Below are 18539 nucleotides of genomic sequence, written 5' to 3' on the forward strand. Positions count from 1 at the left end.
TGAATGAATGAACGACTGGCAGTCTGGCATTTGGATTGGATTATCATTCATTCATTCTCGTTTATATTTCGTTCTAAGACTAGACTATTTGAGCTATTTCTTTATCCGCTTCTTTTATCAAGTTTTTGACAACGTGCGAAGCATCTTCCATCTTTTTCTAATATACACTCTTTATCTACTTAGTAAGTTAGTAATCTGTGCTCTCTTTTTAGAGTGACGTGCGTCGTGGGCAAGCTGGACTGCCTCGACTTTCTCCTCTTTTTCAAAATATTTTCATGAAGCTACCAATCTTAACAAGTGCTTCTAACAGAAACAAGAAAAATATTTTTTACCGAAGGTAAAAACCTATAATAAGATATCGGAAATCATAATTACAAAACCTAACCTAAAAGGGACAAGACAACACCTCATATTTTGGCTAAATCGTGTATAATTATGTCAATTTCAATTATATTCAGCTTCCTATTTGAAGTGAAAACTATTTTGAATAATTGGTAATGTGATTGTCAATGGTGACTGGTGTTTCAGGTAAATAACGTGTACGATTCAAAATGAGTCGGTTTTTCGCGACTGGTACGGACTCCAGTGAGGAGAGCTCCAGCGAGGAAGATCAGGTAGTGCGCCCAGCAGCCCCCGTCTACACGGTAAGTTTCATTTTACTCATTTACTAGCCATTCTTTAAACTGTATATATTCAGTATCATTATGCAGGACTTTTACATATTTTCCCTTGTTCCATTCTATAATATTATATTAAACAAAATTTAATGAAGCCTACGATATCTCCCTTAAACAAGAGCCATGAACTTTCAAGGAAAGTTTTCATGCTATGAAACCTAAATAATGTAAATAATATAAATACCAGATAAGATTATGATTAGGGATTGCAATCTGGTAATCCGGCCGGATCCGGAAAATAAAAACAAAACCCTTAAACACAGCACACGCTGTGCGTTTTACACGAGGTAAAGGCGACGGATGAAAGGTGTGTTAAACAGAACAAAGAATGAATGAATAGGCTTAGATTTCGTAAATAAAATAAGAATATATTTATTATAACTGATTGAGAACAGAAGAGGATGTCCTCTTTCATGTTGGTGGCACAACACAACGATTACATACATAAATACTGTAATAGAAGAAAAAAATTAAGAATAGAGATGACATGGAAGGCATTTTTGATATATGCTGAAGAGAAAATGTTATTATGTTAGGACATAACAACATTTTCTCTTCAACATGAGGATGTTGCATGATAGGAGATCAAAACTAAACAAAAAGACAGGACAGTGTTGACTAGTTTCTATTCCATTGAAATTTAAGAGAGCATCCATTGTCTGTTTAGTTTCATCCTGTCTTTTCTTTTAATATAGGCAGCCAAAAAAAGAAGAGGCATTTAATTGTGTTATTTTTCTTTTGCTGTTTAAAAAAAATGTGTAATTAAAATTTTAGTTCAGTGATGACGAGGAGGAAACAAAGCGCGTTGTGCGCTCCATGAAAGAGAAGAGGTATGAAGAATTAGATGGGATCATCCACAACATTCGTAACCACCGCAAGATCAAAGACTTCTCGTCAGCTCTAGCTTCCTTCGAAGAGCTTCAGAAAGCTTACACACGCGCAGCTCCTGTTGTAGCTAAAGAGGAAAATGGCATTGCTCCTCGGTTCTTTATCAGAGCTCTGGTGGAACTTGATGACTGGGTCGCCGGAGTCTGGGCAGACAGGGACAGCAGAAAGACTATGTCCAAGGGCAACAGCAAAGCCCTGACCTCTTTGAGGCAAAAGCTCAGGAAGTACACCAAGGATTTTGAGGCTGAGATTAGCAAGTTCCGTGAGAACCCTGACTTGCCTGATGATAATGAAGAAGATGATGAAAGGAAAGGTGGGTTTTATTATACTTTATTCTTATATCTAAGTTTCTTGACTTGATGAATTAATTCATTCACTTCATTCTTATGTGCTTTCATTTTTGGTGCTCCATAGTCAATAATTTACCCATTTTTCTATCTGTATCCTTTCTGTGTTTTTGTATCTGTATCCTGTATCTGTTTCATTTTTGTATCTTATAAAAATTTGGTGTTGTGAATCTTGGTTTTTAAACCACAACAGAATTTCAATCAACTTGATATTCCAGATTCCTCCTCTGAAGATGAGTCAGAAGAAGAAAAGAAGCCTAAAGAGAAGGTGAAAGCCAGGCGCTCGCCCGAGCCGCCGCGCCGCCCTCCGCCCGAGGACGACGACTCCTCCGACTCCATGGACTGGGGCTCCAGCTCCTCCGACTCCAGCTCCAGCTCCGACGACGAGGCGCGCGGCGCTACCACCCTCCGTGACAAGTTCTTGAAGAAGACCACGGAGAGGGACGAGGATGAAGAGAAGGAGAAAAAGAAGAGTAGAAAGGGAAGGGATCGCGGAGCTAAGATTGGCAAGAAGGACCAGGCGGATGATGGCGGCGAGTGGGAGACTGTCAGAAAGGGTGCCGCTACGTCTGACAAACCTAAGATGTTTGCTAAGGTGAGGGGTTTTGTTTTATTCAACTGTAGAACATATTACTGAAAGTTAAATTTATGTAAATTTTCTGTGGTCTCTCTTGTGATAAATCAAACTTAACAGTGTCGACTTCAGAGACTACCACATCCCCACTGTCTTGGTTATACCATACTATACTGGAACGACAATGTTGCGCACATAAAAGTGCGGGACTAAACTAAATTCTTTCAAAAGATGAAAACCATCTAGATCTTGCACATTATTATCACAATTATCAAAGACCCCCTTTATTGAGCTATTTAATCTCTTTTGTTTGTTATAGGACAGCGACATCGACGCAGCCCTAGTAGTGAAGAAGCTCGGCGAGATCAGCGCCGCTAGAGGCCGTAAGCGCACCGACCGACGCGCTCAACTCGAGCTCCTGCACGAACTTCGTACCGTGGCCCAGCAACATAACCTGGGCGACGCGTTGCAGCTCAAACTGCGCGCTGCTACTGTCGCTTCTCTCTTCGACTACAATCCCAAGGTTAGAGACTAAAACACAAGTGTACTCTAAAACGTAAGTATACCTGTCTGTCTGAAGAAACTGGGTTAGAACTACCATGTTCGCCGGTGACTAGCGCGCACACATGAAACTCCTGCTCGAATTACGAGTCTCTTATTATATCATGTTCTCTTGTATTTGTAAGAAAGAGATAAAAACATAAATTAACTAATTGAGAGAAAAGTTTTATAAATAAGAAGGCAAAACACGACCTTGTTTTTGTGTCATGCGAAACGACGACTGGCTCAAATGTGCATTGCATTTTACCCTCTCATCAAGCAAAATGTGAATCGCAAATACAAATCTGATCTAATATTGGACAGGCGGAATACCAACCTAAAGTGAACTTTTTTCTCTACAAGCCCATATCTAAAAGCAGACGCTTATAATTCTACAGTAATATAATTTAATTACTAGTTTCTCATAATTGCACAATCATGATCAACAAAAGAACACGCAAGGTGATTTTCCTTTAATAATTTTTACTATAAACCAAAGAGGATATAAAAGGATAGAGCGGTACCAAAGAGGATATAATAAGATAGAGCGGTACTGTCATAGTAAATTTTGTAACCGCTTTAAATTCACTGCCATCTATCAACATACTTTAAAACTAAAAATGAAGATTTATAAAAATATGTTAAAATGTATTTAAATATGGAGGAAATGATTTTTTCATTTGCATTATTTATTTTTATATGATTTTGACCCATGTTCTTTCACTGATATGCGTTAAAATTATAAATAACAAACGAAACCGTCAACGCCCACTATACGAGAGTAGGCCAAAACTAGTGGCGCCATTTGATCGAGAATCAAATTTTTGTGATTTTTGAGGCACGTTTTTTCCTTAGACTGTATCCATCTATTACGGAGTTATATCTATCTTTACTATAAACTAATGATTACATATACAATGATACGTTTTTATCCAGGTGTCCGATGCCATGAAGCCCGAATACTGGTCGAAGCTCGTGGAGAACGTAGACCACATGGTCACCCTAATCCTGGCCCACGAGGACATGATCCTCAGCGAGTCCATCCTGGAGGAGAACGAGCAACTGGTCACCCCTCCGTACCGCGTCCGCGGCTGCCTGCTCACCGCCTTAGAGCGTCTCGACGACGAATTCACCAAGCTCCTTAAAGAGTGCGACCCTCACTCCAACGAGTACGTGGAGAGGCTGAAAGATGAAGTCCGCGTTTCAGCCTTAATTGACCGCGTATGCCTCGTCGTCGAGCGAGATGGAACGCCTCAGGAAATCTGCCGCGCGTACCTTCGTAAGATCGATCACTTGTACTACAAGTTCGACACGAGAGCTATCAGGAAAGACGTGCCTCCAGGCGAGGAAACTTCGATCAAGAAGATGGAGCGTCTCTGCAAATACATCTACGCTCATGACGAGTCCGACCGTCTTCGTACTCGCGCAATCTTGTCCCATATGTACCACCATGCGCTCCATGATAACTGGTTCCAAGCCCGCGACTTGCTTCTCATGTCGCATCTTCAAGAAACTGTGCAGCATTCTGATCCTAGCACGCAGATATTGTACAACCGTACGATGGCTAACTTGGGTCTTTGCGCGTTCCGCCGCGGCAACGTGAAGGAAGCTCACGGATGTTTGGCGGAGCTGATGATGACCGGCAAGCCTAAGGAGTTGTTAGCCCAAGGGTTGCTGCCTCAGCGTCAGCACGAGCGTTCTAAGGAACAAGAGAAGATTGAGAAGCAGCGTCAGATGCCTTTCCACATGCACATCAACCTGGAGCTGCTGGAGTGCGTGTACCTGGTGTCGGCCATGATGATCGAAATCCCGTACATGGCCGCGCACGAGTTCGACGCGCGCCGCCGTATGATCAGCAAGACATTCTACCAGGTATGTTGCAACAATAGCTATTCAAATGTACAACATTCAATAAAAAACCGGCCAAGTGCGAGTCGGACTCGCGTTCCAAGGGTTACATTACACAATTTAAACAATGTATTTTTTATGTGAAACGTGAGTATAAAAAACCCGTAGGGGTCGGATCAAAAACTAAGTAATTAAGTCCGACTCACGCTTGACTGCACATTTCTAATAGGTTTTCTAGTAATCTATAGGTTAAGATCTATTTTGTGTATTTTTTTTAACATTTTAGACCCAGTAGTTTCGGAGATAAAGGGGGGGGGGAATGGTTATTTTTTTGCCTATTTTCTTGAATAACTTCTAAATTGTTCATCCTAAAGTTATAAAAAAATATATATTTGGGATTCAAATAATGCGCTTTTTTATTTGATATGTAACACGATATAGTTTGAAAAACTTTATTTTTTAATAAAAGTGGCGCCCATGTTTAAAATTCATTTGTTTACGTTACATGTCCGTCTTTGGGTCACAAACTTTATTATTATTGTTATATTATTATTCATTAAATATATACAACAAACTTTTCACTATTTCTAATTATACATTTTAATTTAAGCCAGCGTTTAAAGACATAGTGTGCAGTAACATCCCAAAAAGACCGAGGCCTGTGCTAGGGCTAGTTACAATATATTACTTACATTTGTATACCAAATTTCAACTTAATTGGTCCAGTAGTTTCGGAGAAAATAGGTTGTGCCAGACGGACAGACAGACACACGAGTGATCCTATAAGGGTTCCGTTTTTTCCTTTTAAGGTACAGAACCCTAACAATAAATATAAAAAATAAAATAAAAATTGGCATCAAATCACACGTAAGGGTCATTGCGTCTCACTCTCTCATTAAGCAAAATATGAGACACAAATACACATTGGACAAAAAAAATTAACAGGTGAACCATCCTAATCAATGCCAAGCAAATATATGCCGATAAAAAAGTATTTCTGATCAAGCAGCTATTCACAGTATTCACACCTAAATTGATATTCCCTAGCTTTTCTACAACGGCAAATTTTTTGAAACAATCTTCACTCGGCGGGTGTTCACTAGTTCAGTCGATTTGTGCAAACTTTCGCTACCTGGTCATAATGAAAGGAAATATATTATTGTTGTTGTGCTAAATACGTAACGAATGACATCAGACCGTGGCGTAACTAACCAACTCTAGCTCATTAAAATTATCAAATTGGGGGCAGACGCTCACGGAGTCTCGGTCGAATCGGGGCCCTTTCAGGCCAGGGGCTCGTAAGCTCGCCCGCCCGATGGGGTAGCAGCCCTATAGTTACGCCACTGTTTTCAACACACGTTTAACTAGGCGAGTTGTACGACAAAAATCCTTGCGCAGAATCTGCGCGCCAGCGAGCGGCAGGCGCTGGTGGGGCCGCCGGAGTCCATGCGCGAGCACGCCGTGGCGGCCGCGCGCGCCATGCGCCGCGGCGACTGGCGCGCCTGCCTCGACTACATCGTCAACGAGAAGATGAACGCCAAGGTATACAATAGTACATTATTGTCGAGGCTCGGAAGTAGCTACTTGCTGGCTGAGGATTCGTTTTAAACGGACGACCTTGGGAGTCCGTTTAATTGAATCCGAAGCCAGCAAGTAGCCTTCCAGCCGAGTCATATATAGTGCTTTTCTCAAAAATGGCGCAATAAATACAAATATAATATAAATATTTTACAGAAGCAACGTTCTTATGTATATATTTTCACAGAAAAAAAGTAAAAAGATTTGCTTTGCCGCCTTTTTTTTTTAAATTAAAAATAGAAGTGTATTTTTTCTGCTGAAAATACGCCAACCTATTTGAGACACCTAAATAGTCGCGGTACCAACATTATAATAATAAGTACTGATCATCTGTTTGGCTGTTTAATGGACCCATGCGTTCATTTGATATGGCCAATTCAACTTTTAAGTTTGGAACTCGACAAATAATGGAATTTGTATGCAACATTGCAGTCCCGAAATCGAGACTGCAATGTTTTTAACTTTTTAATTTTTTGACTCACCATAAACTACGCACTTCGCGACCTACTTTTTAACCGGCAACGTCGACTTTGCCGTGCATTTTTGAGAAAATAGACTTACTTACCTACACCAGACGGATTTTGGTTTGATTAGCTTAGTTGTACAAAACTTTCATACCTTTCATAATTATTATATACCAACAAAAATATTGTAATAGTGCCTTTAAAACAGTGGTCGCCATCACTCTTTCCAGTCAATAGGGATGTTGACAATTTTTAGAACTAATATTGTTGTGTGTTTATTTCATGAATTTTTAGAACTGTTTTTATTTTATAAATAGACACGTAATTATTGCATTTTTTTTATTCATTAATTTTTAGACCCCACTCATAGTGTTGTGTTCCTGCCGGTGAGTAAGGTTGCCAGAGCTCAACGAGGGTGCGGAGTGTTAGGGTCGGCAACGCGCATGTAACTCCTCTGGAGTAGCAGGCGTACATAGGCTACGGTGGCTGCTTACATCAGGCGGGCCGTATGCTTGTTTGCCACCGACGTAGTATTAAAAAAACGACTAATTAGTTTAGTGTTTAAATTTCGCGCAAAAACGCTCCAAGCTGTCACGTGATCTTGATGACGTAACGATGTGATAAACAAACTGCTGTCAGTGCCACCTCTGGCACTGACCTGGTGGTCCTTCACCACCAGGTTTGACAACGTGACGTCACGCGCTCCGATTTGCATTTGCAGTCACGTGTTGCTGGGCATTAAATTATTTTTAACTAATTTATTACGCCTATTTACACTTGCAAAATATGATTTTCAGTATTCTAATATTCCCTGCTATGGTAAAACATAACATTTTATATATTCGCGATTCATGTCAACATCCCTATTATGCCTAATCATGTTCTTATTCCAGGTATGGGACCTGATGGTCGGCGCCGACAACGTGCGCGCCATGCTGGGCCGTCTCATCCGCGAGGAATCCCTCCGCACCTACCTGTTCACGTACGCGCACGTCTACGCCTCGCTGTCGCTCAAGTCGCTCGCCGACATGTTCGAGCTGCCTCGCCAGAAGGTAAACTTTAACGATCAAGGTACAATGGAATGTTTCGTGCTCCGACAAAATATTGACAGTAGCAGTGTCATAGATAAACTGTTGAATTTTAGTTGAGTTTAGTTATGTTGCAATAACCTTAATTTTTTTGTAGGTCCATTCTCTGGTGTCTAAAATGATCATCAACGAGGAGCTGCTGGCGTCGCTGGACGACCCCAGCGAGTGCGCTATCCTGCATCGCTCGGAGCCCACTCGTATGCAGGCTCTCGCTTTGCAGCTCGCCGACAAGGTATGTCCCATTATTCGCTCATATTGTAAATAAGTTTTTGGCAAAAATTCCATTTTTGGTACAAGCTTTTATCGCTGATTGTACTTATTTTCCCACAAGCCATTAACACTCATTGTGGCAATTATACCTCCTGGCTCCATCATCAGATCAGCTCAATGGTACCATAATATTGCATTGTCATTGTCACCCAACTTGTGGGTCAAATTTAACTTGCAAGATTTGACCCGTAAAAACATACATAGTTATTAGTTAGGTACATTGCAAGTCAATAAAAAGTTTGTAAGAGACTTCAAGGTGCGTCGAGACCTGGAGAACGCCCTGCGAATATGTCTGTTGGTTAACTGGTCGCACGTTGTGCTGCGTGCTGCAATTCGCGAATGGTCCCATAGCGATGCATTTGCGTGTGGACGTACCTTTATGTCAGGGTTGTCACAATCACAACATGCGGTTAAAATTAGGACAGGAGCCTCAGGACACTCCGTTCAGCGTCATACTGACACAGAAATTTGTGACGGAGCTTTACTAAACGCTCAAATCTTGAATGACACTTACGCTTAAAGATAATTGATGACTAAACGCTACTTTTCCAACTTTTCTCTTGACTAGTTTGACAGGATCTCGCACTTCAACTTCATTGCTAGTTTTGCAACATTAAATAAATAAATAAATATTATAGAACATTCTTACATAGTTTGACTAAGTCCCACAGTAAGCTCAAGAAGGCTTGTGTTGCGGGCACTCGGACAACGATATATATGTATAATATACAGATACATAAATACATAGAAAACACCCAAGACAGGAACAAATATCTGTGCTCATCACACAAATAAATGCCCTTACCGGGATTCGAACCCAGGACCATCGGCTTCACAAGCAGGGTCACTCCCACTAGGTCAGACCAGTCGTCAACATTGTGGTTTTTCAACTATCAATGAGGTTAAATTAGCGATCTCTGCCGGGCTATCACATGATTGGCGCGAGAGTATCTCGCCGCGACATAGACTACCCGTCCCTCTTTAATTCATACAGTTAGTAAAAGACGGGTAGTCTATCCCGCGGCGAGATACTGTCGCGCCAATCATGTGCTCGGCCTACAGGCTACTCAATCAACAAATCATTAACTTTCATTCCATTACTTCCCAGGTCGGTAACGTCGTAGACTCGAACGAGCGTATTTTCGAGAAGCAAGGCTCGTTCTTCCAGCGCGGGGGCGCGGGCCGCGGCGACGGGCGGCAGCGAGAGCGCATGCGCGAGGGCGGCTGGAACCGTCGCACCCGCAACCGCCGCCGCGACGACGAGCGCTCGCACGACGAGTGAACGCAGCCTTAGTCGGTCTAGCCGACTTGGGGGGTCAACGCACCAACCAACCAAATCCGACCATCAAACAAATTGCATATGGCCGACATATCGAACTAACGTCTATCGCATTGTCCGATCGGTCGGTTGGTGCGTTAACTCGCTTACCTTCCGGAAGCCGATGCACTTCTACGGGGTAATTGTGCTTGAAAAAGTGCAATTACCCCGTAAAAATATTGCAAAGTGGATAGAGCCTGTGCTCGCGTGTTCGCTCCGTGTAACTATTGGTTAGACCGACCGTCAAAATTATTTAATTGGTTCCTTAAACTTCAATAGCCTGGTTTCAAATGCTCGCATTGTAATCGCAGTGTAATAAAATTATTAAATTTGTCACAAACTGTGTTTCATTATTTCCCAATATAGGGTCTAGGACCAGGGACCGGACAACCCTTTCCGCGATAAAACCCTTTTAATGGGCGACACTTAAACACGGCTAACACATTGAAAGACTTTCCCTTTTGATCTGCAAGCCCATTCATACCCTTACCTTTGACTAACCCTTACCGAAAAGCTAACCAAAAATAAGGCTAGCTCTTAATAAGGGTTACCCTTATCTTTAAGCGCTTTTTATAAAGGTTTCCCTTTGCGTGAAAGAGACAGGATTAGTATATATCTACGGTAGTGTATGAAAAGGAAAGAAAATACTTGCCTAGTCAAAGAACGCCGCCGTCGCCGCTGACGATCGCTCGGATTCGAAGTAATGTATGCTTTATGAACAAGGTAGACGACTTAAATTAGCACGCTTATATGCTAAAAGGGAAGCCCTTTATAAGGCTAACCCTTATAAGCAATATGCAAGGTGTTGGTGAGCGGATGATAAGGGTATTTGGGCTACCGATTACTCAAATGTGGTAGCTTTATATAAGGGTTTTTAAAACCAAAACAAAGGGTATGGTGAGTTAAGCCTTATGCAATACCCTTATAAAACCCCGATAAGGGATAGCGGGCCGGTCCCTGTCTAGGACTCTGTTTTTATCTTATTTTTGTACAGTAAAATATAAAACAACGCCATCTAGCGAGACAAGTTTTAAATAATTCCGACCATGAAAAACGGTTCGTTACTCTCTTACTTTACATGTTTCATAATAAGTACCTCAAAGACTTAATAGATGGCAGCACCAATGAAACGTTTAGTTTATGTACAGAAAATAAATAGCTTCTTTTTATATATCGCTCTTCAAGCCGAAACTTTGAAATAGCGTGAAAAAGAACACAGGAGCATTATTGAATATTAACATTCCAAACAAACATTTTTATATAATCGATTTACGGAAATCGAAACAAAACCGGTTTTTTGACGTAACGCCGCATGATTCATTCATGGTGTAATAAAACGCAAGTTTGTAATGGTGGAAGTGGAAGTGGTAGGCAGAATTTTCGTTTCGGGGCATTGACGTCGTTATTCTAGTTATTTTATGAAACTTGAGTAGTGTCGCTTAATTATGGTATTCATGCGGTTAACCAAATAAGGGATAATATTGTTTCTGGAAAAGCGTATACTCGTATAATCGCGACGTGATATTTGACAGATAGTACAATGGCTGCAACCAGGAGACTTCAAAAGGTGAGACATCGCTTTTACTCGCACGGTATTGCTCGGTATTTTTTGAGAATTTTGTTACTAAGTTCTTCCGTGTTTGCTTTTATTTAAATTATGTAGCACCTCGCTGTTAAATTGATTTGATGTAAACATCAACTATGTCGAATTGGTTAAAAACGCTTAGAAATTGAATTAGGAGTCTTACCAATGGTGCTGTTTCATTTGTTTCAGGAATTAAATGATATAAGACAATCGGGATTAAAATCGTTCAGGGACATCCAGGTAGATGAATCAAATATCCTGACATGGCAAGGATTAATTGTACCAGTACGTATATGTGCATATCTTTAAATCCAATGAGAATTACAGTCTAAAGTAAGCATTAAGCTTCAAATTTTATTAAAGTTAGAACCAGACTTGTAAACCTTGATCGTTTTATTTGCAAAAGAATTTCATCATCATCATGTCAGCAAAAGAATTTAATTCGGCTAAAATTCTCTTCTTCTCCCTTGTCGTGACCTCATGGCTGAGGGACATGACGAGTGTGGACACTCTTCACCAGAACAGGCTAAAGCCAACAAACAACAACAACACACAACAACAACAACACAACAAGCAACAAGCTCTTTTGATACTAGGCACATAAATTTTTTTTTTGCCTTATTTTGTAGGATAACCCACCTTACAACAAAGGTGCTTTCCGGATTGAGATTAACTTCCCTGCTGAATACCCGTTCAAGCCACCCAAGATTAGCTTCAAGACAAAAATCTACCACCCCAACATAGATGAGAAAGGCCAGGTCTGTCTGCCAATCATCAGCGCTGAAAACTGGAAGCCAGCCACCAAGACTGATCAAGGTAGCTTAACTGTATTTCATACGCTTTTATAGATTTAGATAGACACTGGCAGTTATATATGTAATGCCTTGGAATTCCCAGGAAATTTCAAGCCCTTTCTTCAATGTGTCACCCAAGTTCTTAACATTATCTTTTCATTTTTAAGAACTCCTTTCCTCTACTTATGGAGAAATGTACATGTACTGAGCCCTCAATACTGTATTTTAAACTCATGAATAATTTTTTATTTCAGTTATCCAAGCCTTAGTTGCTCTTGTCAATGATCCCGAACCAGAGCACCCGCTGCGCGCAGAACTTGCCGAAGAATTCCTCAAAGACAGAAAGAAGTTTACAAAAAATGCAGAGGAGTCTACTAAGAAACATAGCGAGAAGCGGCCTTCGGACTAAAGTTCATTGATTAGTCGGTTGTAGCATGGATTAACAGCAGTGGACAAGTCATATTGCTATTTACTGATTTACCTCCCATTTATTTATATTATTTACTAAGTTTTCCTGTCCCTGTTATGTTACCCTGAGAACTTGCATTTTGTAGTTGTTAATAATACTGTGTCATTAACTTATTTAAGCCACAAGTCATTCATTTGAGAAGATAGCCTTATTAAAAGTATGTTTATATGACAATATGCAACATACCAAGTATGCATTTCAGTAGCACTGCTGTTAATTCAGCTACATCTTATCTTCTAGCATTATAATAGCTTTTCACTACTATGTTGCTTGTAATAACTATTGTGCACAGATTTATAAACACTAAGCAATTAGTGAAGCAATGGAAGAGATGAAAGCTTAAACTTAATGCTTAGTCTTAAATTAGAGGTTTGGAATTGTATTTTATAAGTCAGGTAACTGGAAAATTTATAATTTATTCAATACTTTTATATTATCTCTCAAAATAATTATTGTGGTCGGTTGACCTAGACAATAAATCAAATTTTTCGTATTATTTTGGATTTTGTGGATCTTATGCTTGATGTCTGATGTAAAGAAATATGCAAGTGTTATGATCCTATCAGGATTTGTATACATGTAAATATTTGCATTAGATGGAAAGAATAAAAGAATTGAAGCCAGAGAATTGAGCGAACAAAAGTTAAATGTTAGAGCTGTTTTCTTGATAGTAATATGCATTTTAAATGATATTGATCAATGTTACTGAGATGGCTTTGTTGGTTTTTTATATTTCTAACCTGTCTTTTGGAAAACCTTAGGAAAATTGGTTGATTTTGAGGAATGCAGCTACCACTTGTCTCAACTGTTGTGTAGTGTCTCTACTGCATTGTGTAATATTGTTGGTACTAAATGTTAAATGTGAATTTGATAGTGATCAGTCCTTAACATGTATTAGAATATTTTTTAAGTTGATATGTTACTGGGTTACTACAACAGGTGTGCTGATCAGTTCAGTGAGAACTTTAAATATATATTTTTTCCCGAATTAAAGCTGGTTTGTTTATTAAGAAATCCCATGATACTGACGGTTGTAAAGTATTTCCGGTAAAATATAAAAACATCCTTATTTTTCTAATATTTTATTCCGTAAACGCATAGACGTCGTCAGTTGTCTTTTCTTCAGCATCTAATTGTGGTTTACTCGTTTTTTCGAATATTCTTCGACTTTGCCCGACTACTAAGCCGTTTTCTGAGGGTTTGTCATGTGATGCTTCCTTTGAGACACATTTTGCTTTTTGTAAATGTGTGTTTAAATTACCTGAAAATAGAATACAAATAATTTAATCAGCTTAAAGCAATTTAATGACTGATAAAGTAAACAAGATTATTTATATGGACGTACTCTGTATCCGCGCAACACATTCGTCCAAGTAAGTAGTCTTATTGGTGTCCCTAGACAGCGTTGGTTGTATGGCCACACAATAGTCTGGCCCATATTGCGGCCAGTACGTATGATCTGGAATATTCTCGTCAAGTGATACTCCAGTTACTAAGGCCGTGAGACTCGTCCACAAGCGAGCGGCGTTGGAGTGATTGTAGCCACCTGCAAAACACATTTTCATTTCTCATGCTCTGAAAGAGGGTCATTGTTGTTCTAAAAGGTGTGCAGAAAATGATACGTGTCTGCACTAGAGCATTTTACGTTCGAAGTACGATTTTTTGAATTTTTTTACGATAAGCAATTGAAATTTGAATTTAAATGTATTTGTTATACAATTTCCATTCTGATATTTGACTCTCCATTCTATAAATAGAGACACTTTTGCCTAAATTGTTAACTGAAGGTAGGGTACCTAAAAATACTATAAAAAATTATACTTGGTCATGTTTTAAAAAAGACATGCATTTTACTTTACTCGTATTCGAAATGAAAAGTAGAGTGTTTAACTCGGGTGAAAGGCATCATTTCAGCCTCGGACTATTGGCGCTCTCACTGCGTTCGAGCGCCAAAAATACCTCAGCAGAAATGACTGCCTTTCATCCCTTGGTTAACAATCTACTATTTCCATTGCTTTCCACCATTTTCTACAAATATTCATAAAATTTCATAATATGTTGCAAGCGCACAGAGACAGATGCAGTAGCAGAAGAGGGGAGAGAAGGGTAATTTTTAGGGTTCCGTACCCAAAGGGTAAAAACGGGACCCTATTACTAAGACTCCGCTGTCTGTCACCAGGCTGTATCTCATGAACCCTGATACCTAGAGAGTTGAAATTTTCACAGATGATGTATTTCTGTTGCCGCTATAACAACAAATACTAAAAACAGAATAAAATTAATATTTAAGTGGGGCTCCCATACAACAAACGTGTTTTTTTTTTGCCGTTTTTGTGTGTAATGGTACGGAACCCTTCGTGCGCGAGTCCGACTCTCACTTGGCCGGTTTTTCTGCATGGTGGTATGAAAAATATACAGAAAGCACATTTCATGCCATTTTTTTTTCAGTCTGTTTTTGTTCTAAACTTTTAAACAGTAAGTATAAAACTACAGTGGTGTTGGTATATTGTGTGATAAGAATAATTCGTTAAAAACAGTTATTGTGGGTTCGTACTCGTTATCGGTAGTCTGATAGCCTGTGTGAATCATAATGAAGGGTAGGTATTGCCCGCGAGCCAAACACCGCCGTCTAGATAAGTGGAATTTGTCAATACTGTCGTTGAGAGGTGATGTAAATTACTTATTCTTAAATTTAACTTCCGAGGATATTTTGTTTTTATGGGTTTGAATGACCTAACACATAGACTTTAAAATGCAGCGAAGATTCCTCGTTTGTATAAGGTATGTAAAAGTCTAACATACATTTTTGCTTCGAATTTGATAGTAAAGTAGATGTAGATGTAGTGATGTAGATGGCAAAATCCAGTAAATCCGGTAACTTTATAACATAGTACAGCGCCATCCATCTCTACTACAATCAATAACCATCGATTCAGCATGGTCAGCCTCCGAGCCTTGAGGACGGCGCTCAGCATAGTACCCGCGCTCGGTGGCGTACTACTTCACCGCTATAGGAAATGGGAGGATCTTTAACATTGAGGATAACTACCTCCACCAAGCAGCATGGTCGGCCTCCCAGCCTCTAAGACAGTGCTCACGCACTTGCGGTACCCGCGCTCGGTGGCGCACGCGCCGCCGTGAGGGTCAAGCGCCAGCGCGTCTGCGCCGCATTGCACTACTATAGCGTCCGGGAGGAAATGGTGGAGTATTGATGCGAATACCCTGCAATGTAGAACACATTGAATTCATGTTCCAAATCAACACAATCCTCTTGAAGAGCATCTTCTGAATACACCTGCAAAGAAATTCCAAGGTGAAGTCTCCAATCCGCATTGGGATTGTGTTGAGACCAAAGCCTAAAACTCTTATATAAGAGTCCTATACCATGCAGTAACGTATTAATAGGCTACTGATGTTTTAAGATTAAAAAAAAACAAAAGCACACAAATATCATTTCCTAGACCTAGAGTATCTAATCTACAAGACAGGAGTAATGCCTTTAAATATTCGATACAGGAAATACTTATATTATTGAAAGTTACCATTCAAAACTAAGGAGTGGTGTCTCCTTAACTCAGGGTATTTGTTTCTTAAAAGGAGGTACCAATCCTGTACAATGTAAAACTAAAACTTAAATAATTTACAATTTTATTTACTTAAGTACTTACTTTCCAAACACATATTCTAAAGTGTCATCAGAATAGAGGGCATGTAGAGGCATATTGCAAGCATACCCCTTCCCTGCCAGGTTCCCAATGTCATCAATATCTCCTGTTCCCGGGTAGAACCCTGGCTCAAACTTGTGGATGGACAGTGTGAAGACAGACTTGCTTAGGTTGTAGGCGTCTTGGACACCATTACCTGTAAAAAAAAGTAAGCTTTTGGTGGTATTTTTTATATTTAAGCATATGTATTTAGATTTCTGATATAAATCAGACATATTGGATTAAATAAAGGACATCCCCCTTTACTTGAGTAGGCTTTTCAGATATGGTCCCCCTACTTTAAAAAGGACATCACATTGCTGGAAAAGGTACAGCGAAGAGCAACGAAAATGGTTGCTTCATTGAAGGACAAGCCATATGAAGAACGGCTTCAGGAACTAGGTCTTACAACATTGGAGGACAGAAGGAATCGAGGCGATCTTATTGAGACATACAAAATCTTGTCTGGACACTACAATGTTCCAAATATTAAAGACCTATATACATATCAAGCCAGAATGTAAAGTTGAGAGAAAACTTGTCAAACCCCAGTGTGCTAGCAACCCAAGGAAACACTTCTTGCCGAATCATGTGGTAAATGTGTGGAACTCTCTACCAGAAACTGTTGTTAGTGCACCGTCAGTGAACACTTTCAAAAATAGACTAGATACACATTTTAGAACTTTGAAAAGTACAAAATAAAATACAAGTGCTCGATATACACGCATCAGCTCCAAGAGCTGCTAGTGTATCAAATAAATAATAAATAAATCAGTAAGTGTAATGGGTATAGTCATCTGGAACATAATATTTAATTTTCGTATGTTACAGGCATATTGACTCCAGTACATACTGACGATGATGGGGGACAGCAGTGGTTTATCCAGCTAAATGAAGCATTTCTATCTTCTAGTAATTCTTGCTAGCTACCTAGTTGTTGCTACATGAATTACATTTATATTTATTACATACTAACAAAGAAGTGTGGAAGAGATGAGGTTAAATTTAGTTACCTAATACTGATATATGAGTTATAAGTATAATAGATACTTTATGTAGTTCATAGAATTTACCTCCAACAATATTTACCATGATGTACATCTAAGTCTATGTACAGGACTTTAGGGAACTTTTCTCTCAGATATTCTATACCAAGTACTATGTCATTCACGTAGCAGAACCCTTCAGCGCCATGTCTGGAAAAATGTATAAATTAATAATTTAAGAGCTAATTAACTGCTGCAGGAATTTGAAAAGTCTGGATTTAGCCAAAATTTTTCCAAATTTGGCCTTTGGGTTAAACAAGTTTGTATAAGTATTTATGGGCTGTTAATTATATGTTAGTTTTCTGTAGACTATACCTATTGGCATGATGCCATCCTCCACACCAGTTTAAGACAGTTTTTGTTAAACCTAAAGTGAGGCACCGGGCTGCCGTAATGGTTCCTCCAGCTAGGGTTGACACCAATTCAGTCATTTTTGACACTGGTGGACAGTCATAACCTGTAGAGACATAAGGTGTATTCATTAGGAAGCAAATTTATAATACCTACTTAAAATAAATACCTAACCAAATGTTTCAGAGAAAATACTGACTATGGAAAACTACCATTTAATAGATAATTAGTCTGTAAATTTCAACTCATAATTTATTCTTTACATTATGACCTCTTATTCTCTTATACTTTGGGTTTATGTAAGTTAGATAAAACATAACAATCCATTTCATTAATTATGGTAATTACTGTAATTAGCATTGAAAATACAAAAATATAATAACCAATGCCTAACTCTTCATCCTCATTAGTCGTCATATATTCGTCATCTATTTCGGTGAAGGTCTTTAAATGGTTTAAATATAAATCGGAATGAAATCTCTTTAAGTCTGCATCAACCGCTGGTTTTGATCGGACCACTTTAACGTGCTGTAGTAGACCATATGCTGCAATCAAACTGTGTACCATAGAAGCCTGAAAAGTAAAAATATGTTGTGCTTAGAAATAGCGTAATAAAATCTACTGAATCTAGGATTTAAGGTAAGCACGAGGTATAAAAACAACATACACGACCGGGTACAGCCGGAAGGCGGTCACATTCTTGGATTAAATTTTCGTCCCATACGTAGCAAACTTTATTAGAATTCATGTTTATTTTAATATCACTCAATTTCTCAAATCAGAATTAAATAAATTAAATTATTTAATACAAAATAACACAAACAACACAACACATGAAATTGACATAACATGATGGTAGTATCTCTTATTAGTCTGTGACATGATGATTTGATTGACATGAAAAGGCGGGAGCAATTTTTTTTACAATTACTGCTAATGTTACCAGTGATATAAATTAGTTGATAGGTACGGCCTGCCTGTGTTTTATTTTAATACGG

General features: G+C 39.2%; 3 protein-coding genes across 3 annotated transcripts; 2 read left to right on the plus strand and 1 right to left on the minus strand.

The window, feature by feature from the left end:
- Positions 1-192: 192 nt before the first annotated feature.
- On the plus strand, positions 193-9932 carry LOC134749995 (eukaryotic translation initiation factor 3 subunit C). The gene is made up of 10 exons (XM_063685047.1): positions 193-337; positions 529-644; positions 1452-1878; positions 2131-2507; positions 2806-3009; positions 3963-4898; positions 6273-6416; positions 7810-7968; positions 8102-8236; positions 9383-9932. Exons 2-10 carry the CDS (start codon positions 552-554, stop codon positions 9554-9556), a joined length of 2649 nt encoding a protein of 882 aa, XP_063541117.1. The 5' UTR covers positions 193-337; positions 529-551; the 3' UTR covers positions 9557-9932.
- A 1001-nt stretch (positions 9933-10933) lies between these two features.
- On the plus strand, positions 10934-13424 carry LOC134750221 (ubiquitin-conjugating enzyme E2 L3). Its single transcript, XM_063685362.1, has 4 exons — positions 10934-11159; positions 11367-11462; positions 11807-11993; positions 12226-13424. Exons 1-4 carry the CDS (start codon positions 11133-11135, stop codon positions 12378-12380), a joined length of 465 nt encoding a protein of 154 aa, XP_063541432.1. The 5' UTR covers positions 10934-11132; the 3' UTR covers positions 12381-13424.
- An 86-nt stretch (positions 13425-13510) lies between these two features.
- LOC134750214 (histone deacetylase 8-like) lies at positions 13511-18398 on the minus strand. Its single transcript, XM_063685349.1, has 8 exons — positions 18209-18398; positions 17925-18114; positions 17506-17647; positions 17234-17340; positions 16109-16301; positions 15490-15662; positions 13786-13986; positions 13511-13701 (listed from the first exon to the last, which is right to left on the minus strand). Exons 1-8 carry the CDS (start codon positions 18287-18289, stop codon positions 13523-13525), a joined length of 1266 nt encoding a protein of 421 aa, XP_063541419.1. The 5' UTR covers positions 18290-18398; the 3' UTR covers positions 13511-13522.
- Positions 18399-18539: the final 141 nt, after the last annotated feature.

The sequence above is a fragment of the Cydia strobilella genome, chromosome 19, assembly GCF_947568885.1.
Source record: "Cydia strobilella chromosome 19, ilCydStro3.1, whole genome shotgun sequence".
Lineage (NCBI taxonomy): Eukaryota > Metazoa > Arthropoda > Insecta > Lepidoptera > Tortricidae > Cydia > Cydia strobilella.